Source organism: Aspergillus lentulus (assembly GCF_001445615.1).
Source record: "Aspergillus lentulus DNA, contig: Alt04, strain: IFM 54703, whole genome shotgun sequence".
In the NCBI taxonomy this organism is placed as follows: domain Eukaryota; kingdom Fungi; phylum Ascomycota; class Eurotiomycetes; order Eurotiales; family Aspergillaceae; genus Aspergillus; species Aspergillus lentulus.
This window is the reverse complement of record NW_028322122.1, coordinates 833,103-858,264: the sequence shown is the minus strand read 5'-3', so window position 1 is coordinate 858,264 and position 25,162 is coordinate 833,103. Positions and strand designations below refer to the sequence as shown.

Below are 25,162 nucleotides of genomic sequence, written 5' to 3'. Positions count from 1 at the left end.
TCACTATTCATCTGAAATGAGTCTGAGATCTGATTCGTTTCGAATACACGGACAATGGATTTGTCGCCGTCCGAGGGCAGATGTGAGTCGGGCTGTGGTAAAGTTAACAAGTGGAGCCTCTCTGCTTCTACTACTGTAGGCGACCATTTCCATCTATTATTATTATGGATGAGCTTTATAGTGATCAACTCTACAGTATAGTGTATGCTTTCCTTGTCTAACCCATGCACACTATTTAGATAAGAGACCTGTGAGATCAAGAGAAAGGCAGCCTCCCTCCTCGTAGGCCAAGCACGATTACCGAAGTGGCTCAGAGACTTCAAACAAACTTCTGATTGGCATCAGCCTCCATAACAAACACATCCCTGCCGATATTGATCCTACCTTACTCCATAATAGTGAACCTTCCCTAGGCATAGGCTAATTACATTGGTCCTTTACCTCACTCCTACCTCCCGCGGTGACACTGCATTCCGTTCCGTCTACCCCTCGTATACTTGTGTTGCCGATGATGTCGCGCCGAGTCCGCAGAGAGGTACCCCTCCATTGGCAGCATCCCGCCCTAGATAACAAGGGCCATGCTATATTAAGTTCGAGGTAAGACTGACTCAGTGAGAGATTTAATTCCATTCGTCGTCTGCAGCCAGCATAGCTAATCATCATCGTCGTCGTCCGAGCACAATCTAGTAATTTGAGATCACACCACGCGGTGACGTCATGTCGGCGGGGCGCTCAGCTCCGAAGTATAACACATATCTAAGGTATCCAGAGGTATCTGTACTTGGGATAGGGAGGCTGAGGTATGGACTATACGGACAGAACCGTACCTTACGCTCTTAACTCTCAATGGGCAAGGCACCGGCAAGAATGTATCTAACATTGTTGATACAGACCCCGAGATGTTTTGTTCAGGACAGAAAGAGAGCATCCTCAAACGAACAACAGCCGTCTTATGGTGGGGACCTGCAACGCAGTACGGCTGGTAATTCAGGTACACGTAGGGAGTACCCACGCAGTAGATACACATTCCTTCTCTCAGCCACAGTTCCCCTTTTGCATGTGACGGCGCCTCTGGATTGGACGAGGACAACACCTGTTACGTCCTTTGTTTAGTATTTTGGTTGTATGATGAAGTATTCCGAGCTAAACATATACCACTGACTTAGTCCGAATGAGAATTCGGTGAATGATTTTGCGTTAGGGTTGAGGATCACTCTGCATCGGGGCTCTGGATATTATACATATGCCTCAGCACCTGGAGGGTAGGATATCGTTGCATGAGTTGACATCGCTTTTCAATGTTTGTGGTCTGAGGATAGTCATTTGAGATCCTGCTCTTGATTCCGGATTAATGCTTTTCAATCTATCATTTGATATTTTGTTACACTGGGAGAGTAAGGGGAAAAAAGTTTCATCAAGAAGGTGCAAGTCCCTGGAACATGATTCGGTTTCCCTCCTCATAACGGAACCAGCCGCCCAGCCCTATTTCATTTCGGACACATGAAGATGACGATAGAGAAGAAGCAGTAAACGAGCACACATGTTGATGTGATGATATGGTACAGGGGGTATTATTAGCATATATACTGGAAGTTGAAACCTCTCCCGGAGAATGCCTGCAGTAAGTGGATACAGTCATAACGCTTTGACTTTAATAGGAAAAGGGAAAGAGGATCTAATCCACGCGCAGAATCAGGTCAGAGCCTCGCCGTGCAGGTGTCAGGTTGCGACCCCAGGATACTGGTTTCCTCCGCGGCGTAGCAGGTGCCATACTCTCCACTGGAAAGCTGGGGTCAACCGGGAGTTTCTTGGACTTGAGGTCGGAGTACTGAGTTTGAGAACCGCGGGTCTCTAGCCAGCCATCCTTCGGAGAATATGGGATTGTCAGTCCTTGGGATTGCGGTTTGCCCTTGCGAATCTGCACTCGTTTGATGTCATCACCTCGTACAATCCGAGGTCGGGAGACGATCTCCTGCACAGGAGGAGCTGTCCCGGAGAAGGGTATTCTGGGATTCGGCACAGTAGCACCGCTATCAAAGTAGCCCCCACCCTCGTTCTTGCCAGCGTTAACCGACGGAGTGACCACCTCCCTTACTGGAGTGAGTGGCTTGAAGTCGCCAGAATGTCGAGACTTTCGACGGAGCTCCGAGCGGTCATTGAGGCTGATGGTCTCGAAGCCGTCTGAGGTTTTTACGAGATCATCGTGCGTTCCCAGCTCGACCGACCGACGTGCGGCTCCACGAGTTAACTGCCGCCCATCACTCTGACCGTATCCAGCGCGTGGGTTTAACCATTGCCTGTCCACGTAATCCTGCTGATCCGGCATTTGGACCTCCGCATACCAGCGTGGATCATTGCAGATTTCTGCTTGTTGGTAGTGCGCAATCCTTTCCCCAGTATTGGCGAAGACCGGCTTCGCTCCATACCGAACGTTCTTCCTGGATAACGACGCGTTGCCCATTCCATATAGCATTGCGCGCGGGTTAGATGGTAAGCCCATTGCAGGTCTATACTGCTGGCTGCCATTGTGTCCGTTTGTTCCACCCATGGAACCCTTGTTTTGGCTCGAAGACCCAAGAAGGCTTCTAGGTCTCACTGCATCCTCTTCGAACAATGTGTCACTACTCATATGTTTCAAGGGCTTGTGGCTGCTCCATCTTAATGGCTTTGGATATAGGTTCATGTTTGGCTTATCCGGTAATAAATCGGAAACCGTGCGCTCTGACTGGCTTGGGGAAGCGTCAAATTCGGAATTCGTTGACACTGCGAAACCGATCCTATCCGGACTATCATATGCAAAATTATAATCACCAGGACCTGTAACGATGACCGCTGGATTGCGGGTTGCCGGCTTGAATGGCGACATTAACCTCGCACTCTCGGAACTGGATTGCTGGCTTCCTGCACTAAAAGAAGGATTGGGTGGGCCTTGACTTGGACGTCGGGGAAGTGGTAAGCCAAAGTCTGGAGGTTCCGACATGACGCCTCCAATCTCGAAGAAATCTCGATCTTTGACTTTCTCATGCTGACGCCGTACCCTCCTGCAGCAGAAGAATATGATAACCCCGAGAATGAAGAATCCAGCGACTCCAGACGTGACCGAAACACCAATTACTGCACCGGCGTTGAGGCCGCTACTTCTAGCAGTAGAAGTGGACGATGCTGGTTGATCGGTAGTAGTACTTGGGGATATTTGTTCGCTGTGCGTTACCATCAAAGGAGTTTCAAAGCTGGCAAGCGTGGATGATGTAGAACTCGATGTAGTAGCCTTGGTATCTGTTGTGGTCATTGTTGTGGTTGATGTGGTCAATAATGTTGATGGTGATGTTGTTGTCGTGGTTTTCTGTGTTGTCGGGTAGATAGTGGAGATGACTGTGGCGGTTATGGTTGCATGTGTCTTTGGAACGGCGCCAGCTACCGAGTCACAGATGTTATAGACATCGGAGCTCTCGGTCACAGTCATGGGACAGAAGGACAGGTTGCAGCGCAAAGCTGCCTCGCCTAGGGTATAACCACTCTTCGTGTTCGTCCTGCAAAGGCAGTCTAGGACTAGGCTGGCGCACGCCTTCGTTGGGTAATCCGATTCTATGAAAATTTTGACGCAGCTCAAAGCACATCCTGGAATAGACTCGAGCGGCGAGGAGGCCAGGGACGCCGTACGTCGAGAGTGACGGGAGCCATGTGCCACACATGATGATATGCACGAGATCGCTGCGACAAAGCTCCGTCGAACTAAGGCGAGGAGCATGTTGTAGCATTTCTGAAATCCGGTCAGACCACTTAGGCATCTAGATTGACGAAACTTTGCGCTGAAGAATATGGGTTTGCAAGAGGAATCTGAGGCATGGGGACGGCTGGACATACCAATCCTCACCTTGATAATCGCACTGCAAAGGAACTAACACCCCAGGAGTCATGAGTGAAGATGTAGCTTCATTCTCAAATATCTCAGCACACAAAAACACGGAAGAGCCTGGTGCTCATGAGTCCGGTGCTGAAGAATCTGGAGTTAAGCAAACGGAAAAAGAAAGAGAAGAAGGATCGAAGCCCACATGGCGCGTAAAATGGATGCCATCATTACAGTCCATCTCACTTCCTCATCCTGCTGACGCTGTTGCCGGCGTCAAATGGGAAAAGTCGCCTCCTTTCGCCTCCTTTCGCCATGGTGCTGACTGGCTACACATCACGGAAGCCCAATATATGAAACAAGACAGCGAGGCTGAGCGTCTGTAGGCGCTCTGATGGAAAATGAAACACAGTTAACGCCATGCCCAATACATGAAAGATATGTCTGAGACAGCATGACCAAAGGCTGGCGCTTCGGTAGGAGAAGAGTTGAAGGACTTGCTGAATACGCGCCGTGTTGGCGCTGTCCATGCAGGTACCTCTGATTTTCCTATTCGAGTTAGTTTTACCCTTTTAGTTTTTGCACCCCCATATATTGCCAGTAATGATGCGCCGTTTCTCTGGTAACTTTTCCTTTATAGTCCAATGCCCATCGTAAAGAAGATTTACAACCCTAAGTATTGACAGAACTGTAATCAAGTAGATAACTTTGACAGCGAGGAAACTGCAGCTGCTGTTGATGCAGTATGTGCTAAATGCTTTCATCTTGACTGTGACCAACTGCTCAAGGGACCCTAGGATCAAAGTATATAGTTAGGTGGGCGTTGCCTGATTCTAGTAGGATTTTGGGAGATCTACGTAAACAAGATTCAGTGGAAATTATGATCTTCTGACTGTATTACTCTATAGTCATTGCCGCGCAAATCTATTGGCGATACTGGGCCGCATCTTGACCTGACACTGGGCTATCTTATGCTACGTACCAGGAAGACCAGAAATCTACTTTTAATTTTGTGAGACTGATTGCGCGTAGCTGAAGTGGTTGCCATCTCCGGCATTTGTCCATCGAATGGGAGATAACACCTACAAAGTCATTTAAAAAAATTGGAGACAACTGATTGTGCGTTTAAACTCGTTATTGAACAAAGATTTGTAGGTCGATAATTCATGTCATTGCCATGATCACGTAAAAACACAGATAACAAACCAAGAGCAGAAGCCCACTGGGAGAAATGAGCTGGTATCATCCGAGTTGAAGACAAGAAACATAGCGCAGAGCAATAATGGAGATAACGAGGATAGAGGAGAAGATATTAGGCCGTATTGCAAAAATTAAGGTGGTATGGCACGATCAAGTCACAGCATTTGAGCAGCAACTGCCAAGACTAGTGGGGCTAATCTCGACCGGCGCTCCACGGAACCATGTTGACGACACCGCTCTTTGATCATCCGTAGTGTATCAGTAGAGATCGCATTCTCTTTCGCATCTAGGATTCATAACAGCGGACGTGATGAAGCGAGATGGGGTTTCGTTTGCGATTTCGGTAGATAGACACAGGAGGGATGAAGGTGATCGACTAGTGGTGGAGCGTGCTCTAATACTTGAATATGATGTAGCTGCGAACTCGGTTAGCTCCGAAAGCTAGGCAACCACAAAAAGAGATGGGTACATACAAGGCGTGAATGATACCGGGAATCCAACCCAAGATGGTCAGACAGATGTTGATCAGAAGATCAGCACCACATCCTCGCTCAAGGAAAACACCCAGAGGAGGCAGGATGATCGCAAACAGGATCTTGCAAATGTCACTGTAAAGCGAGAGAACGATTAGTACCTTCTTCGCCCTCAGTGAATTTTTTTTCAGTGCTGAAGTTCGCTTATCATGGGCGAGTACCACCAATGGGCGTAGACAAGCAAGAAGGGAACAAGGGGAGAAGCTTACGAAGCAGTGAAAGGCATCTTGATTTAGTGGTCTGAAGGGTGACAAGGGAAGATATCGAAGAAGTAATATGATGGATATTTGAGTAGGTGAGGAAGAGGTAATTTCAGAAAGGCGACAGCGATAGTAATGATGGGGAAAGTGTTGGTAAGGAATAGGGCGGAAGCTGCTTCTTAAATCATCGGCAACACATAGGGTAGTGCAACCTCAGGACTTGCTTGAGGTACCTTACCTACCTAGGTATCTCCACTAACGTCAGTCAATCTTGTCTTTGCCTTGCGTTACTTTTGCTAATATGGAATCAATAGACGTCTATTTTTATTAATTAATTCTTTAAAATTGTTATCTTCCATGTTAGCGACAATATTAATACAAAGTCACCTTTTTACTCTTTTTCCCAACGCAACATTTGCGTGCAGAGTATCCCATAGCCTCATACCAAGCCCATACATACATCATCCCTTTTTGCAGGCTGAGCATTACGTCATGCTTGTACCGCCCACCTGTGGCTCATGTCCGTACAGACTGACTTGATTGGTGGATGGCTGCCGTTGACGATTTGATATTCCGCTGCCTGGAACGGTACCTACTTAGAACCCTTCCTTGAGTCCTTCAGATAGGTACCTTAATCTGGTAAGGCTGGCGATCCCTCAGGGTTGGAAATTGGACTTGGGAAACACGGCTTAGTGGAATATCGTAGAACAAGAAAGGGGACCCTCGGGCGCCTTTTGCGTTGATGTTACGTGTGACTGGAAGTTATGCTTATCCCATCACAAAGGTGGCTGAGAAATATTAGCCACATGACGCTCTTTAAATTGAAATATTACTCGGTACGAGAAAGAGTACTCTACCTTATGTCTATGTGGCAGTGTGGTTTTAATCCTGTTGCCTGGACCTACGTCAGGACTGTCCCTAGCTCGAGCTCTATCTCGCAGATTTTTCGTTCGCTGGAGAGAGGTGCTTGAAGCGAGAAAGATATCATAAATTCATTCTTAGAATGCTATCAGTTCTACCGATGGCAAATATTTATATAGAATCAATTGAGCACTCATCAGTTGACATCAATGGTTATCTTGCCCCTGGGAGTTTGCTTCATTCTCGAGGTCTTGGTGCGCTCGGCATGTCAAATGGTGAGGAAATAGCGAAGAGCTCACAATACTAGATGGAAGGAGGACGTAGTATTAGCACTCACGTATTTGCTCCAGATGAATGATATACAAATGATGATAGAGGTATCAATCCTACCTCGCCGTTCTCACCCTTTGTATCTCTCTCTACAGGGTATCATGTCTTGGCGTTCGGGAAAGATAGCTTAAACTCCGCAAGATGTCTCCGCATACAGAATTTATCAAATTTATCAACTCGGCACTTCTCACCAGCTCAGCTTTTTTCCATATCTACTGGTCATCCTTGTCCATGCTTTCATGGCGATGAGACTCGGGCTCGTCCCGCTCCCCACGTCAAGGCAGTGGGCAATCAAGTCAGTCCCCCTCCGGCAGCGCAGATGCTGTCGAGTACAAGGGAAGGAAAGCCCATATCACCTACACAACGGCACAGCACGAAGATGGTTTCAGACTACCAGCACGGCGGCCCCCGATCATTTACCCTTCGCCTACACATGGCTTACAAAGACGCCTGAGCAGATCGTGAGTGCTCTCACTCTCCTCCTTTGAGCAGCTAGCTAATTAGTCAAGAGACTCCAGACGATGTTCTTTCGAGCTTACCTGCATCCTCCTCATCGCTAGCAGAAACAGGAAATGTTCCGGTCCTTCTTGCCACTCCCTCTTTCGCTCAGTGGATAGACCCCGACGGCCAATTCCTCGAACAGTGGATGAACAGACTTTACCCGATACCTACAACGTCAGCGTCTCCAGGTCCCATCCATGCTATCCTTGCTGTCATCGATAGGATACCGGATGCACGTCTACCTACAAACTCCGATGGAGTCATATCAGACTCCGAAGGATTGACAGTCACGATCGCGCAGGCAAAGGATATAAATGCAAAAGCTGCTGCGCCGCGCCGGGCCAGAACAATGGGAACAGAACAGGCCGCCCTTGTGTTCTCGATTGAGACCAGTATTCCCGGTATATCTGATCAGACTCGCAGGCCTGTTCATGAGGTCGGGCTGCGGCTCGCCAACACCATTTTTGTCAATGGTAATGACAATACTCTTCTCGGAACGCGCTGGGTTTACGATTCTTCAGCAAACAAATATGTCTTAGATCAGTCAGTCTCCTTGTCGACCTGTGTAATAACGAATTTTGCAAGGAGTCTACAAACCTCTTGTGGACTTCCGCTATATCCTGTCGGTCTGAGAAGAAAAGTCATTTCTAGCATGGGCAATATTCTCCGCCAGGTTGCGAAGCAGGTTGATGGCAGGTCGGACGAGCCGATGCCAGCTTCATCCGAACTGGAGAAGGAGCTCCCCCGTTACATTGCAGAACACAATATTGCTGACCAAAGGGTCTCGGTTTGGGCCTTGGTCGAGAAGCCGGATACCGACTTTGTACCGAGCGCAACTTCTGCTCAGGATCGCCTCATCCAAACAATTCAGGCCGGTGGCAAACTTCACCGTGTTATGAGTGGTGGAGGGGGATGGGGTAAGAAGCAAGGACTGCTGTCATTGGATCCCGAGATAAGCTTTCTGGAACCAAAAGAATACGGCGAGCTGTCAGTCCTTGATCATTTATTCCCAGATGATGGCAGGACCCCGGTCAAAGAGCCACTGCCCTTTGAGCAGCCTACAATGGCAATGGACGATTTGTCTTCGCTGTCACAAGTTGCTAGTCCAGGCGACTACGTTCAATTCTTCGTTTCTGTTGAGCTAGGCCAGACGCACAGTGGCCTTCGAACATTGTCAGAGCTACCTCAAGGGAGCGTTTCGTATCATTTCGGTATGGTCTCTGATGCAGATATGCCGGCAGCCGAGGCTACTGAGCACATAGATCTGATAGCCGTTCCTCGCTATTTTGGCGCTCTATCAGAGAAAGCAATCACATATTTCCAGCCCAAGATTGAGGCAAACTCCAAGGGAGGTGTGCTTGGAACCAGCACCAAGTGTGATATTCCTGGAAGTCGAATTGAGATGACTTTGGCATGATATATCTGAACTCAAACACATGTAAAAGCCCACAGGGGTATATATTGTACAATAGACTCTACTGGTCATCTCACGCAACATTACTCAGAAAAATCATAAACTTTTCTCGTGGTTCATGCTGGTTGACTTGACCCTCCACTATTGTCGACCTGCCAAGCCGTAATCACGTGGCAGCGCAGATGGTAGCTGAGCCTCTCCGAAGCAACCAGCCTGTTCGCCTTGACCTCCAACTCCATCTCGAAACCCAAAGCCTTCGCATCATCGCAACGATAGCTTCTGCAGTCCTTAATCACCCGTTGTCGATCACTACATTTCTTTGAGTCTTCTTAAATCACATTTTTGATAGCCCGACCGGTTCGATCTTTCAAAATGGCCACGGAACTTTGGTACGTAATCACTTCATCTGCTCCTTTTCAACTAGCTACTGCTCGAATCCCAGTCAACCCCTGCATCAATTCCAGCAACCGATCGCAAGTGCTAATGCTTTCACCTGAATAGCCCAGTTTATGCTGTGAGTATTCCGCTCTTCCACAGCCACCGATACGAGAGCTCTTTTCCGTACCCCCACGGATAGCTTCGTCATTGTTTCTCCAGCACTTGGAGCAATCTCACTCGCGTCTTCAAATACAGTCAATACTGACTCTGATAGCCCTTCTTCGGTGCTCTCGGCTGCACTTCGGCCATTGTCTTCACCTGCTTCGGAGCTGCCTATGGAACTGCCAAGGCTGGTGTCGGTGTCTGCGGGATGGCCGTCCTCCGGCCCGACCTGATTGTTAAGAGTATGTTTTCGGCATCGTACCGGTTTGACATACAGGGTGTATTAACAGATGGCTTTCCATAGACATCGTACCCATTGTCATGGCTGGTATCATTGGTATCTATGGACTGGTCGTATCCGTCTTGATCGCAAACGACCTGGGTCAGAGCGTTCCTCTGTACACAGGGTTCATTCAGTTGGGCGCAGGTCTGGCCGTCGGTCTCGCCGGTATGGCAGCTGGGTATGTTCCGCCACGAACTCCTTCCTTAAATTCTGTTAGCCATCAACTGACCTTGCTCCACTGCAGCTTTGCCATCGGTATTGTCGGTGACGCTGGTGTCCGCGGAACCGCCCAGCAACCCAGACTTTATGTCGGCATGATTCTGATTCTGATTTTCGCTGAAGTCTTGGGTGAGTAGCCATGACATGTGACTCTTGCGTAGCTTCATATCACTAACCGTCGCTCGTTCTTTGTGTAGGTCTATACGGTCTTATCGTTGCTCTTCTCATGAACTCTCGCTCGAGAATCGACGCCAAGTGCTAAACGAGCACTCCATCGACTCTCGCGAATGAGAAGGATTGAATCAGTATCAAGCGAGATTAGCCCCGCCCTCTTTGTGTGTACCAAATCGCATTCTGGGATGTGGGTTGCTCAAACACCATGTAACGAGATAATTGTCCTTATGTCTCGGACATGGTAGCAGGATCTGCTGTCCATTGTCCAGGCTAAGGTACGAAAACTGACTTGAACGAGGAAGGTGGATTGCGGGCTCTTCAACTATAAATGGACAACAGACATAATGCTGATGTGTTGGCGGCCGAGAGATGTAGACTAGGAAATTGGGGTTGGTGCACAGACTCTGGTAGATACATCGCAGGGCCAACATCCGCGGTGAACTTTGTACTTTATGCGAGTTTGTTGTTGTGATCCTAGCTAGTCTGGGTCATTTACCTTGCAATGCTGAATGTTTTTGCTTTTTTTTTTTTCCGTTATTTTCCATGTATGTTCTTGTTGGTTGGCTGGCATTCTTATTCCTCATTTTCCAGCTTTCGAATATCATTGCTATCGCAACTATACATTTGTTAAACCTGATGACCATCCGTGCAATGGTGAGATGAAGGACGGCCATTACCTTGGTCAATCTTAGCTCGACACGTCGGCAAGCTGAATAGGACGCGGATTTCAAACCATAAGTGGAAAGAGTGAAGTAAAATACTGCCATTACGGTGATGGCTCTAGACGGAGGATAGTATACGGAATGATATTGTCTATTGATACCGGAATGCTGGATACTATGCATCATCGAGGAAACAAATACCACAAGGACTATGTCAACAAAAGCTTATGAGAGGAAGAATTGTCAAGCAAACGGGAGCAAGACCCGTCAGTTAAGAGACAGGCCCAACGCTCCTCAGGGTCGTGGTTGGTCAAGGAAAGATGAAACAACGAAAGAGAAGAGAGACGAGGGAGGGGTAAATGTAAGAAGCTAATGCGGTGCGAGAAGTACCCTTAAGCCTTGTCTAGCTTGCGTCGTAGGGTTCTCGTCCTGCGCAGCAGCTTCTTGAACTTGTGCTTCTTCATCTTCAGCTTGCGTCGTCTCCTGGTGCTGATAGCATGCAACGTGTTGTTTTCGCGCAGGCGCTCGATGTACGAGTTTTCCGAACCGTGGGGCATGTCGATTATAGCATCGTTCTCCCCGGCTCCGGGAGCCTCCAGGTCCTGCGTGGGGACGAACGGGGAAGCGTGGGCTTGGTAAGTCTTGCGGCCGTCTGAATGCGTGGACTCGTGGATGGTCAGTACAGTCGAGAAGCTGGAGGTCTCTTCGGCGGCGCTGGCATCCTTGGCCTCGTCGTAGGGCACTGGAGGTGGCGGGGGTTGGAAGGGACGCAGGCGTTTGGTGAGTTCTTCGATAGAGATTCGTAATTCGGACATGTTCATTCCTTCGAGGCCCTCCGTCTCATTGAAGCCCCGACCCAAGATGTTCATCTGGTCTTCTTGCTCGCCGAGGTACGCCGCGTTCTCCATGTTATGAACGGCGGAGGAAAGTGTAAGAATCACATCGGCCGGGTCGGACTTGGAGGGCTTCTTCGCGGTGAAGATGGCATCAAAAGCTTCGGGGCTGGAAGGTGGAGGTACAGTGGTAGAGACGGAGATAGGTCGATGAATGGAAAAGAATGACGCCACATGGACATCTGCCGGAAGACGAACAAGTCAGTTTGGAAACTATAGCGTCAAACAGACATGCGAAGTCACAAGTGACATAGTTGACTCCGCATATCAAGCATAATACTGACCGTGTGGCTGTAGATGTTGCGTTGACGGAACACTGGGCAATCTCGAAAACGCAGCATGCTGATTGGACTTGGAGCCATTCCGGCCATCCTTTCCCCTCCGCTTCGAAGATTTACCATCACGCTTATCCCCAGAGTTCACGCCTTTCGCGGGTGTCTGAGAGGAAGCATCGATGTTCCTTGAACCATCGCTGGGCTTTGAGGAAGAGGAGGAGTATCGGCGTTGACGCACATGCTCGGTCGTGCCGAAGAAACCATTCGAAGACGAAGCAAGAGCTTGACTGGATATTCGAGAGATGGTGGAAATAGTCCCGATGGGCGTCCACACGGCCCGGCGAACGGAGGATGGCAACATTTGCACAACTGAGTAACCCAGCAAGTGGGTAAGGGAGTTTGCTTGAAGCCGGCGAGAGATGTTGAAGGCGAATTCGAAGTCGGAATCGATCATGCGGAAATGGCGATTATGTCAGCTACTCCTGCCTCAGGCATAAGCCTCGTTACGTAATCACGTGGCTCAGCCATGACTCAATTCAGTTATGGTCTTCATAGTTGCTGGTGTCCTTGTTTCTGCTCAAGTTTCTAACAAAGGCGAGAGAAAGATTCTCAACATGGGACATACTGCGCCACGACCCAGTTGGATAGCTGAATACATCAAAAAAATTTCGCAAGAGCCATGCTTGCGGTTTCCTTGGCCTTTGTTCAGCAGAGTATAGCACTTTCATGACGTAAGGTAGAACTAGAGATGAATGCGCCATAGGACTAAGATAGCTACATTTTATAACCTCAGACCTATCTCGTCATTGGCTCTGGGAGAATGATATTTTGCCACAGTTGAACCTCAGTGTTTGTTCGCCTTGAATAATGACAGAAGCTTAGATCGGCAGACCACACATACTATCCTGAAAATCGACTTTGATAATGATTTGAACGATTCCTCTATTCATTCCCAATACTAAACTCAGTAGTAATCTATAGAGGAAGAGATACGAAGACAAGAAGTATACAGGAAATATGAACAGGAACAAGTGATAAGTAACAATCATTAGGTATCCAAATACCAAAAAAGGAATCAAAGGAACGTTTAAATAGAAAGAATGGGTATCACCCAGCAGTATATAGACATAAGTACCATCGCTGAAATGAGCAGATATGAGATACCAGGCTGTATAAGCTTTCATGTAATGTAGCATGACAAAGTAGCGAAGAGTCCACAATCCTTCGATTGATCCCTTCAATGAGCGGAAGGAGAGATGGGCAGGTATAAGATATACAGGGTAAGATATACAGAATAAAGGATATGCAAGAGGTGAAAAATCCAGGAATGTGAACGCTCTCATATGCAATGGGAAAGAAGCCATGAAAAGCAGTGAAAATTCAGCGTCTCGGGTCGGCGGTAAGCCTCGTCAATAGCGATCGTCTCGGTCCGAGGATACTCATAAGATGAGCGTGTGGAGATTCTTCTGGATGATCATGTCCTGTACAGATTCCATAGTCGCTTTCAGAAGCGTTGTGTCTGTAGCATTGGTATAGTGGATGTAGATCTCACGGTCCGGTATTCGGTTGATACCGCGGAATCTATCGGCGAAGTACCTCGCTGCGGCGTCGAAATCCGAGTTCGAACCATTATAATCTGGAAAGTGCTTTGACACCGGTGAGAATTCAAGTTTGCCCCTGAAAAGGTCGATTTTGTTCAGGAATAGAATGATGGGCTTGCGCTTGAACCATTCTCCGTTCACCAAAGATTCGAAGAGCATCATTGCTTCGTGCATTTGGTTCTGCGTTTGCGTTAGATAAGATGCTTCTTCAGAAGCACTGATTCGGATTCGACTTACGGCATTTTGATCCTCTACTAAGCACTGGTCGTAGCCAGATAGCGCGACCATGAAAAGAAGGCACTGGACACCTTCAAAACAGTGTATCCATTTTTTGCGCTCAGACCGTTGCCCACCAACGTCCATCATTCTGAAATTCATTTGCCCCAGTTCGAAGAGAGTCTCCGTGATACCAGTTGTCCTTAAACGGGCCTGCAGCATGTCCTGATTGTCTGGTAGCCATCCGGGCTTGAATAACCGGTCGAGGGACCCGAAAAAGCTAGAAGAGAGTAAGTAATCACTCGTGAGCGAGATACCGTCGACGAGACCTACTATTGCAAATTGTCATGTAAAGCAAACTCGTGACCTCGAGACACAGCTTTTTGCACCCCTCCGTCAACCCACATCTCCCTCATCGCATCGCGGACCTTGTAATCTGAAAATGCTTCGTCCGATCCTACATCGGGCTCTAGATTGTCTATGAAATCCGCCAATTGCTGGAAAGTGAAACCAACGGTTAGTATCACAAGTCGGACCAAAGCTTGGATGGGGAATATAGAGGGTTCTCCTTTGGTTTACCTTTGTATTGTCGAGTTCGAAATCAATCTGCTCTGCGCGCATAATATCCAGCAGGACCTTGAATGCGATGACTAGATTAGAGTATATAACCGCGCGTGTCTGTCGTCGCTCATCCTCAGGGAACCCTCCTGAATGGATAATGCGCATTTGTTTGATAATTGTTGATTTACCTGACTCCCCAGCACCTACGAGGAACCATCAGTATGTGTGTTCGAGCTTATGGATACGCCGTATCGTTTCAGGGGCATACCCAGTAGAAGAATCTTGATTGTCCTGTCCATCAATTTCTTGTCATTCTTCAGCGTTTTGTCTATCCGAGCTGTCCGCTGAACAGCTTCTTTATCCGCTGCTTCGGCCTGCTTGGAGCTCATGCAACCCATGATGTAGGTTCCCGTAGTCGACGATAAAGCGTGGCGATAGGAGACAAGGCAACTGCAGTCAGGAGAAATATGGTCAGTGGAATGGCATCGATAAAACGCACGCGAAATCAGATCTTCAACGCAGATTGCGAGTTTCTCACAAGCTGAATCAGGAGACTGCGTGCACTCCACCAAGCAACCACTTAACGAAAGGACATCGAGACATGTATCAATGATTCAATATAATACGAGGCATAGAAATTGGCAGGAAGGTTCGAGGAAAGCGCTTATTATGGGCAGTGTTCGGGGAAATCTATCGACCTACCCGAAAGTACGTTCGAAGGGCTGTGCTTCTATTGGTTACAAGTCAGTACATAACCTTGACCGGGGAAGTTGTCTCACATGCGCTCCTTTGTATAAACGTACTTTCACAGATTCTGTTATAGAAATGCTGAAGTCGATATCTTTCTGTCGCTTTGATATATCAAGGGTTGCAGACCGTTGCTCTGCCCTGCGGTGTAATGAATCGGGGGCACTCCCGATTGTGAGGGAGGTATTGTCGAAAAGTTCGAGACAACGCAGCCGACTCTATAGCTTGCGAGAATCCAGAGTCGTAATCGCAAAATCAGCCGCGACAAATTCCAAAATATCACAAGCCAATATCGATAGCTCAACTGCAACCGAAACCGACTCAGATCCTGATGGGCGGAGATTCTGGGGTCTCGGATAGGTCGAATGGCGGAGACAAAAAGGCCCGACAAAGAAGGGGACTCCTATGCCGACAGGCCGCGATGCTCCTCAATCCTGCAGGGGTAGGAATAGCAGTTACTCGCAGTTACTCGAAGAAACCAGCAGGGGCTATTCGACGTCTCTTGCAGCAATTCCCGTACACCGGTGTGAGAGCGTCCTCTAGAGTAAGGAGTTCGGGCACAGCGGACCGACTATCATAGAGGGGGAAACAAAGAAGGGAAGAAAGAGATGAAGACCGGTCGCCAACAGATAGGAGTGATAGTACATGTCTGTCGTCCAACAAGACAAGCAGACAATGGAACGGGCCAGAAACCAAGCGGGGGGAGGAGTTAGCCGGGATGGGACTGCAGGTTGGAGTACCTTAGCTTTGAGTCGTAATAATGGTGGTGGAGGTGGAAGTGGAAGCCTTCCGGAGTAGGAGTAGTAGAAGTGTCAAGTGAGATGGGCACAACGATTATTATTCAAGAAGTTCCAGGCTTGCGACCCGACCGGAGAAAGGCTAATTTGGCACCATTTCTCTTAGCTATTCAGTTAGAACTCGGGATCAGATCGACTACTTTGCTATAATTTCGTTATGTTTATGTTTCAGAGCGGTTATCGAGAGTTGCCCCTGGTTCTTAAGGATTCCGTACTCGGTAGTGTCTACCTAATACTGAGTAGTCACCTAGGTAATCTTCATTAAGAGAAAACACCCAAAAAGACGCTCCTTGGTATGTCTTATTGATTTGTTCTAATATCTCAGAAGTTCTTCTCCTCGAGATACTATTGGACTTCCTGACGAGGACCATTTTTCATGTAAAAAAGGTACGGGATGAGGGAGCAAATGAACAGAATTCCAAGTGGCCCAGAAGGTCCAGTTGTACCCACTAGGATGGGCCATTAACGACTGTCATTCTTCCTTCGAAGACGCCAGGAACTCTTCCATGTCTATTTTGCTGCACCTAGAGACTAGATGCATCCATGCAGCATATTCCTGTTGCATCATCCATGAGACATCAATAATCAACTGTGTCGTGAAACAATGCCGCTGTCGATGTCCCCGTCCACCTATTTGACAATGAACCAGCCACCAAGCCATGTGTCGCTGCTCCTGGCAGACTAATATCTATCTATCTTCCTAGTCCATTATGGCCCAACCCGAGCCCATGATTAGTCCCCTTCATTCCCTGTGCTTTCCCCTAAATCTTCTAGTTTGCACAGAAGGCAGGCCCGCATTCCCTTTCTTGGCGAGCAACTGCAACCGAACCACGCCACGAGGCATGGCATGAATCGCGTTTTCGCCGGATTGGAATGCAAGGATCGACAGAGGGTTAGTCTTGGTACATCCATTATTACAGAGTAATATTATTACTATTTGCTTAGCAAAAGTCTCCTTCTGGTACTCTGGTATCTATCTAAGGAGTCCACATAATTTCATGTTTCGGCGCATTGTACAGATTCTGGATGGTGTGCATCTGATAGCGAATGGTATCACTTGGTCAGGCCTAGTGCGGTAGCTTTACGAACATGGCACTAATACTTCGCTATGACTCGAGTCCACTCTAAAAGGAACGATTTTCGCTGAAATCGAATTAGAACTTCGGAATCTGGCCCTTGGCCCCTTTGGTTTCATGATCTCCTTGAACAGTACTCAGTTTGAGGTTAGGCAGGGATTCCTAGCCCAATACGAACTTGAGAGTCCACAGGACACTCAAGGTAAATAAGGCAAGCTGCACCACATTTCTCACTGGTATCTTTGTACCGCAGTATGCACATATGACAGATGGAAAAACAGACAGAATAGCAGGTTTTCCGGATCATACGCTGAGCCATATTCTTGCAGCTTGAAAGTCTAATAGTACCCAGATACGGAGTGCTTCGTAAGGTAGAACATAATAACTAATGAATCCCTGTACGACGTCAACGCAGTATGACAGGTATCATAATAATCACCTTCATTCAATGTAGATCCTGTGCGTTTTCGGTTTGCAGTCCGAGGCCCAAACCTAAACTAGATTCAGGAAAATCAGAGTGGAATCGCTGAGTTCTAGTACCTGGCTTAGACCGATCCTTGCCTTATCTGGTTGGATTTGATATGTAATCTCGTGTCTCAAGACATGAGCACACGACTGATTCTAGAGACAATCTTGCATTAGTAGTCCTCTCATTATCACCGATCACTTCGATATGGGTAGTTTATATTCCACACCCAACAACCTCCTCAGTTGTCACGGTCCACAACCTTGACACTCAAGTATCCATCAAACCACGTGTTGGCCGTGGCGCCTTAGCTAGTCCTATCCACAATGACCTGACCCTTGGAATCCCGGATTAGTTATAGTATCACCATCTGACAAACCTCTATTTCAGCTAACTAACTACTCCACATTCCATTTATCATCCGGCAGTGACATTCTCCGAGTCTGATACTCTTGAGAAATGAGGAAAAATTGGATGTTTCCCAGCACTTACGAGTCATACGTATTATTAACACAGCATACGAGCCCTGCCCAGTAACTTTCGCTGAAGTCTGGGCTGTATGGGGAATGCCATATGCAACAAAATGGGCAAATTGCATGCAAGGAGACGAACTTGAGTGAGTCATGCTAAAGCCTAAAGCACGGTAAATTCTCGGCCTTGCCCTTGCAGTAACAGTGGTCAACTACCAAATAGATAGTCACTCCGTCATGGGCTAGTCTATGGCCTGATTGTGAAGAGAACCCACTTAGAAGCAGCAGCATCTGAGCATATTTTTTATCGTCCTCAACCTTGGTCTCATGTGCGATATGACAGTGACTTTGCAGCACCAATTTGCGTCAGTTGCCAAGCACTCTTAACTTCATGTCACAGGCTAACCACAGGCCAACCACATTTCGGACACTTCATCGTAGCTATTAAAGATTAGTGTAGTGGAAAAGTCTGGGGAAGGAAAGCTCCGAATTCAGACAAGAGCTCTGCCAGAGTGCCAGGGGTTTGCCCCGTTGGTGACGCATCCAATGGGCAAAAGCCATGAAATAGAGAGACATTAACAAGGTGGATATGGATTCCCTGACCAAGGACATGTCTGTGTAGAAGTTCTTCACTTTCGAAGCTCCACCAAATCCCGGGATTCCTACCACTGACTCTTGCTATCTACCAGAATGTGTATGTGTATGACAATAATGATTCTGTCATTCGCTAAACTCCATTTTCCCGTCCTCACCGCTATCTGGTATTATTAGATGGTCGTAGATCTGTCAAGACGACACTCCGGAGGATTTTAACATACGGGGTTGAGGCCAGTGTAGATAACATATAAGACCGCCATACCGAGGTTCTATCTTACAACCTTAATGTGATCTCTTCACTGTCGCCGTTTTCGTGACCATGTAATAATTTCTTCTAAACCCTCAACCATAGTCCAGATCCTGTCAGCCAGGAACCTCCTGTTCTGCGTCGCTGGTGAGCAAGTGCCGATGTTTGAGCGAGATATTGCCGTCTCTACTTCATGATCAGCACACCACCATCAGGTACCCGTATTTCCGAAGATAGAAACAGTTACGAAAGAGATGAATGCACAATGCGGGTCTATGAAGTACGGAGTACCCGTAATCCATGTTGGCTGAAGATCATCATAAGAGTTAGGGAGCTTTGGGAAACGTCTGATTTGGGAAGTTCCTGCTTTGGCCTCTTGCAGAGTGGGAATACCTCTCCGAGCCAGCTCTGCTGATAACTAGAAACCCCGTACTCCGTGCGCCGTAGAGGGCTGAAGCCAGATCACGTCATAATAACACGAGAATATAGCTGAGATAACTGGACGAAGCGGAAGCCAGCATGGGGTGAGATAACCATCCATTATGAACTTCCCGCTCTGGGTAGATCTGCATTGTTTCTAGCTTCATAGAAGGACTAGATTAGATTACTACCTTAGAAAAGACAAGGATAATTCGGGTTTTGGCAGGTTCCGTTCTTTTGCCCGAATGTTTATTTGTTTCCGGACAATTTAATTGAGCCAAATCAACATAAAGTTTGGCAAACTTGACGAGTTGTGGGGCTGTGGTACTGCCCGTTGACAGTTGATGGTTGACAACAAGGTATATATCTAGGCCATCTATTGGATAGATGGGAGGATAATATGCAGCTACCCCGACGATGATCATCATCAGAAGGGGATTACGGTTCTCTATATGAATAGTCAGGTCCTGGATATCTACTACCTTAAGTGTTATTTCATACTCCGTGAAGCCTGATTTCTTAAGATCTCAGCTAAACTTGTCAAGCTTAAATTGAAGCAACTGGTCAACAGGTTGTATCACTCAACCCATGACCGATATGTTATAATATAAAGGGTTCGTCATACATATTTCAAGCTCACGGAACATGAATAACGTGCGTTTGGACATTCCAACTTTGATCGCAAGAATCATCAACTGTTCTAACAGCTCTACCTAGCGGCTTACTCATCATTGATCCACCATGTGACGCCATCCTTTAATGAGACGGAGGACAACTGCGGAGAACCTCCTGTCTTGTGAATGATAGACCTCAGAAACCCAAGGACACGAGCTGTTGTATACGTTGTATTCTTGATCATACGCATAATATTCACACATATATATGAACGCACTTTGAAGTGGCCCGCCATGAGCTACAGGGAGGAAATGACTCTCAACTCTCCCCCTTACAGGTTAGTTGCGGGACAGTGGCCGCCGTCACCGCCAAACATTCACTGACTATCTCAATGATGTAGTCATGAGGACCCTGACGATGCCTTTATACTACGAGAACTATCGACCCCCGAGCTTGAGAAGCGCCGGTTCCTCTACGCCGATGACCATGCCCGAGATGGCAGTCTCGATATCGATGGGTTTGATTCGAGGTCGTTCAACACACCGCGGTATCGACGAAGGGGATCTTGTTTCTCACTCATCCGATTTGCTGTAGTTTCTATAATGATATTCATCTCTGTCGCCTACTACTTTTGGTCCATAATTCCCAGTGCGTCCATATCAAGTGAATGCAGGTCCTCATTTTTCCATTCTAACGATTACGCAGACGAACCGTCCAACAGCGTTCCTCCCCGCCCTGTGTCTCCCCCGCTCTGCGAATCACCAGAATGTGTACATGCTGCCTCCGAAATTTTGTACAGTCTAGATCCCAACTATGCCGACATTGATCCTTGCGAGGACTTCGAGCAATATGTTTGTGGGGGTTGGAAAGAACGTCACGATCTGCGGCCTGACCAGGGCTCCATGTTTACTGGGACTCTTATGGCCGAAGCAGCTCAGATGCGCCTTCGACACATTTTGGAATCCCCAAGTGCCCCCGAAGCTGCTGATGAAGAGAACTTTAAGAAATTGAAATCCGCTTACAATGCTTGCTTGGACGAAGCCGCCATTAGCAAGCGTGGTAGCGAGCCATTGGATGCTTTGCTGGCTCAATTCGAAGATATCTATTCCGCAGAGTCAGCTGCGGTTGGTTCGGATGTCAATATCACTGATGCAGTATTATTCCTAATGAATTCTGGCGTCACGGCTCTGGTAGAAATGGGCCCTGGTGTAAGTACTCCAGCCTTTACAATTCCAGATCTTCTTGTTCTAACAGGCGAAGCCCGACGATCGTGACCCGGACAAAATTGTTATCTCTGTCGGCCCACCAGACGAAATTGGGCTTCCGGTCAGGGAGTACTACAACAGCTCCCAGACTGTGTCCGAGTACACCGAAGTGTTGAAAGAAGTTCTTCGGAACTTTGTCGGACAGGACAAGCGAGTCCCTGTTGAGGATATTGTGCTGTTTGAGTCGAAGCTAGCAAATGCAACACCAGATGCGCAGACCTTGCAGGATGTGGAGAAGTACTATAACCCACGCAATTTTAAGCAGATCGAATCTATGCTACCACAGATCTCTTTACCTACCATCGTTTCCGCGCTATCCCCTGCCGACTTCAAGACCGATCGCCTGATTGTTTCTTCGCCTTCGTATATGGAGTCCCTGTCGACTATTCTGAGAGAAACCCCTAGGAAGACTATTCAGCAGTTCTTCAAATGGAAGATCATCCAGGCGTATGTGGACCAGATAGAGGACGCCAAAATCACGCCCCTGCGCGAGTTTTCCAACAAGCTAGCTGGCAAAGACCCCAAATCTACAACCGAGCGGTGGAGAACGTGTATCAGGTCGTTAGATCGAGGACTCAGCTGGAGTCTCAGTCGATTCTATGTTCTCGATGCCTTTTCCAAGGCATCTAAGGAACTGGGTGATCAAATTATTTTGGATATCAAGCAACGATTTGTGAACATCCTACACCAAACCAGTTGGATGTCGCCCGAGGTACGGAAACTCAGTATTGAGAAAGTCGACAACATTGTCCAAAAAATCGGATACCCTACCAAGAGTCCAGATGTGATGGACCCAGAGGACATTGAGAGGTATTACCGCGATCTTCATATTTCCAATGAGACCTTCTTTGAGAACGAAATGGCTATTGCGAAGTTTGATCTTCACCGAGCCTGGTCGAAGTTGGGCAAGCCGACTGATCGAAACGAATGGGGAATGAGTGCACCAACTGTGAACGCCTACTACAATCCTCCCTTGCAGGAGATCGTGTTTCCCGCCGGTATTATGCAGCCGCCAGTATTCTATGGACCATCTGCACCCTTGTATCTAGCCTACGGAGCGTTTGGCGCTGTGAGTGGGCATGAACTTTCCCACGGTGAGTGAAGCCCTATATGAGAACTATCATCCCTGAACACCTTCTTATGGTCCGCGCTAGCTTTCGATTCGACTGGTCGACACTATGACCAAACTGGGAACTACACCGACTGGTGGGACGAGAAGACAGTCCAAGGTTTTGAAGAACGCGCGCAGTGCTTCGTCGATCAATACTCAAATTTCACTGTTCCAGGAGAGAATGGGAAGCCGCTCCATGTGAACGGGCGTCTTACTCTAGGCGAAAACATTGCAGATGCTGGAGGCCTCGGAGCCGCGTTCCAGGCATGGAAGAAGAGAGACGAAGCCTCGCCGGATGCTCACCTCCCCGGCCTTTCCAACTTTAGCAAGGAGCAGCTCTTTTTCATCGCCTATGGGAACTGGTGGTGTGCTAAGACCACCAAGGAAGCCGCCATTCAGGCTATCTATACTGACCCCCACGCTCCTAAGTTTGCAAGAATTATTGTGAGTTGAACTCCTGTTTCTTTTGGTATAGAATAGCGTTGACAATGATGACAGGGCACGATGGCCAATTCACGCGAATTCAATGAGGCATTCAATTGCCCCACCAAGAAGCCCGTGTGCAAGCTCTGGTAGCTGAAGTGGTGTTTTCTGCTCATTAACTCTGCAACATATCTCTTGCTTGATAATGTACCATCGGGCGCCTGTAATCTCGTTAAATGATATATCGACTGTACTGGCTATAGTCTTGGTTAATGCCTACTACTGCTTTGAGTTTGCTCAACCATGCGTCCTTCCATGTGTCTCCAGTTGATTCCTCGAACAATCTGCTATATGCTAAATACACCTATGGCTGGCACGACAACCCTTGAGGCATGAATTTCAATTTTGTACTCTGTAGACAAGCGTGCACCAGCACCAATGTAAAAGAATCACAAATGAATTACATAGAGTCTATAACCAAGAAGGCAGCACGAAAATGGAGGACACCATCGATCAGACATACAAGTACGCCAACCTGAAATGATCTATCGACACTTTCTGTTACTAGTCAATCTACCAGTCAACCCAACTACCCTTTAGCATGAACTATTAATCTGTGTATCGTTTCGCTACAAATACGTAGATTCGCTGGCTTATCTACAGTACAGGTGGGAAACGTATCACCAATCAGCAAGGGTTCCTTCAATGCAAAGGTATATTTATTTTATGAGCACCACCCAGTTAAGGCGGCTGGTTAGCCATTCCTTGATCGCTCCGGTGTGCATTTACTATAACTTGCTGAATTGCTGTATTATTTATGCATTTGAGTGTCAGTTGGAAAATGATACATAAGTAGGGTGGCAGGTCTGCAGTTCTGAGTGGCTCTTCATCTACCCAGCAATGGGGTTCGAAAACCGTTATGTGTCAGATGGTCAATCGCCTCGGTAGGAAGGTAAGTTAGCAAGACCAAAGACCAGCTGTACGGAGTAGATTGGTCAAAGGCAACTTTATCCCGCAACTGTCAAGGTCTGTACGAAGCAGACTCAGCTACATACCTGGTAGCTTGGACGACTCGTACTCGCACAGAGGTTGGCGAGCTCATACCAGATAGCAGATCGTAGGGGCAGGACGGAGTATCCTTTTTTCATTTTACTCCTTCTCCTTTTCTCCCTTTCCATTTCTGCCTCCTTTTTCTCTTTATCATGACATTTCGTCCTCTTTCCACCCCTTTTTTTTAGTTCCGAATATGTACCTAGTACGGAGGTTTTGGGGACGGACGTCACAGGTGGGCGATCATTCGATGGCCTAAAATTAATCCGTCCCACTTTTGTAGCTCCAACGGTCCTGTAAGTGCGTTAGGTATCCAAGTTGATACTGTAGACAGGTCTCCTACTAGTAGTAGTCAGTTTTCAATTTTCCTGCCTCATACTCCTGGCTTTAGACTACGGTGTGCGCTTGTCGCTCCTGGTTTGATCTGCTGGTCCAGCCTCCATGAAACATCGACCGGCGGTTGAATGTGAAGTCACGGGGGCTGTCCGAACAGTAGTAGTTACAGAAGACTCCCTTGGTGGCAGGCCAATACTCCGTATATAGCTGTAAATCAATCAACCGCAAAATGTCGACGGCACTTGTACTTTGGTATAATTCCGAATTCAGGCTGTTACAGTTTGGTGGAGGCAAAACCATAATATTCTACGGAGTAGGTAGATACATAGGTACCGCTTTCGAAAACCATGGATACATAGAGGCCAACCCCATGCCCCGGATGCCATTGACTTTGTACCGCGCGGTAGAACCATAGAACAATAGAATTCAAGTTGTTCCTATGGTTCAACTGTCTGAGGAGAAACTCCCCTTTAAAAATCCCTTAGCTACATTATATAATAATTGATGCAAAGACAAAAAAGGACGAAATGAAATCCTTCACATGATCCTTGGATGGATCATGGGTTCCCTTAGACAGTTAGAACAGACTGACAGCCACAGAGGTTCCGCTGGACTGGAACGGTCCCACGCAGCGCCCCCCGATCAGGGCTGGATTCAACGAACTAGTGAGACGGTGATGCGCGTCTTACCTGTTTCTAATTTACATTGCTTCTCGTTCTCGCTCTCTTTCTTCCTCTCCATCGCGCGGCTCCTCAGACATTCATGGGATACGGCGTAATTCATCATGGTCTTCTTCATGACTTGACCTCGTTATGAATTAATGAATTTGTTTCTGTTTTGTTTGAGAACCTGTTGTACGGACTACTATCTGTTTTCTCCGAGGCTTCTCAGCAACAATCATCTTGAAGTGATACATCACCTCCGTTATCATCTGTCGCATATTGTCTAATCTTCTATTATTCGCTGCCCGTATTTGATTCGATTCTGTCAGATGCCGAGCCAGTTCGTCACACCGTCTCGGTCTTGGAATCAAATCTACCCTGTTTCGTCATCTCTTCCTCGCAGCCCGCAGTCACCACAATAAGCACAATATCACCAACGCACTATAGCCTCACCAGGTTTGGTCATGTCGTGTCGCAAGCACGGATTTCAACCCCAGCTTGGGCTGTCCATTCGTCTTCTTTCGGAGTAGTCGACGCGAACCTCTGTGAAGCAGGGGGACGACTAGTCCA

The 25,162-nt window shown here is 47.6% G+C and overlaps 6 protein-coding genes across 6 annotated transcripts; 3 read left to right on the top strand and 3 right to left on the bottom strand.

The window, feature by feature from the left end:
* Positions 1–1,675: 1,675 nt before the first annotated feature.
* On the bottom strand, positions 1,676–3,289 carry ALT_1566 (uncharacterized protein; the record flags this gene model as incomplete). Its single annotated transcript, XM_033558539.2, has 1 exon — positions 1,676–3,289. One exon carries the CDS (start codon positions 3,287–3,289, stop codon positions 1,676–1,678), a length of 1,614 nt encoding a protein of 537 aa, XP_033414430.2.
* Positions 3,290–7,210: 3,921 nt separating this feature from the next.
* ALT_1565 (uncharacterized protein) lies at positions 7,211–8,889 on the top strand (the record flags this gene model as incomplete). The annotated part of the gene is made up of 2 exons (XM_033558538.2): positions 7,211–7,432; positions 7,483–8,889. 2 exons carry the CDS (start codon positions 7,211–7,213, stop codon positions 8,887–8,889), a joined length of 1,629 nt encoding a protein of 542 aa, XP_033414429.2.
* A 369-nt stretch (positions 8,890–9,258) lies between these two features.
* On the top strand, positions 9,259–10,190 carry ALT_1564 (H(+)-transporting V0 sector ATPase subunit c; the record flags this gene model as incomplete). The annotated part of the gene is made up of 6 exons (XM_033558537.2): positions 9,259–9,275; positions 9,388–9,400; positions 9,539–9,668; positions 9,731–9,887; positions 9,954–10,057; positions 10,126–10,190. The coding sequence occupies 6 exons, from the start codon at positions 9,259–9,261 to the stop codon at positions 10,188–10,190; spliced, it is 486 nt and encodes a 161-aa protein (XP_033414428.1).
* A 966-nt stretch (positions 10,191–11,156) lies between these two features.
* Positions 11,157–12,386, bottom strand: ALT_1563 (mitochondrial 37S ribosomal protein mS38; the record flags this gene model as incomplete). Its single annotated transcript, XM_033558536.2, has 2 exons — positions 11,157–11,839; positions 11,942–12,386. 2 exons carry the CDS (start codon positions 12,384–12,386, stop codon positions 11,157–11,159), a joined length of 1,128 nt encoding a protein of 375 aa, XP_033414427.2.
* Positions 12,387–13,371: 985 nt separating this feature from the next.
* Positions 13,372–14,708, bottom strand: ALT_1562 (guanine nucleotide-binding protein subunit alpha; the record flags this gene model as incomplete). Its single annotated transcript, XM_033558535.2, has 5 exons — positions 13,372–13,713; positions 13,771–14,029; positions 14,083–14,246; positions 14,329–14,513; positions 14,579–14,708. 5 exons carry the CDS (start codon positions 14,706–14,708, stop codon positions 13,372–13,374), a joined length of 1,080 nt encoding a protein of 359 aa, XP_033414426.1.
* Positions 14,709–20,038: 5,330 nt separating this feature from the next.
* On the top strand, positions 20,039–22,697 carry ALT_1561 (M13 family metallopeptidase; the record flags this gene model as incomplete). Its single annotated transcript, XM_089599181.1, has 6 exons — positions 20,039–20,082; positions 20,146–20,393; positions 20,451–20,953; positions 21,000–22,104; positions 22,165–22,565; positions 22,620–22,697. The coding sequence occupies 6 exons, from the start codon at positions 20,039–20,041 to the stop codon at positions 22,695–22,697; spliced, it is 2,379 nt and encodes a 792-aa protein (XP_089456327.1).
* Positions 22,698–25,162: the final 2,465 nt, after the last annotated feature.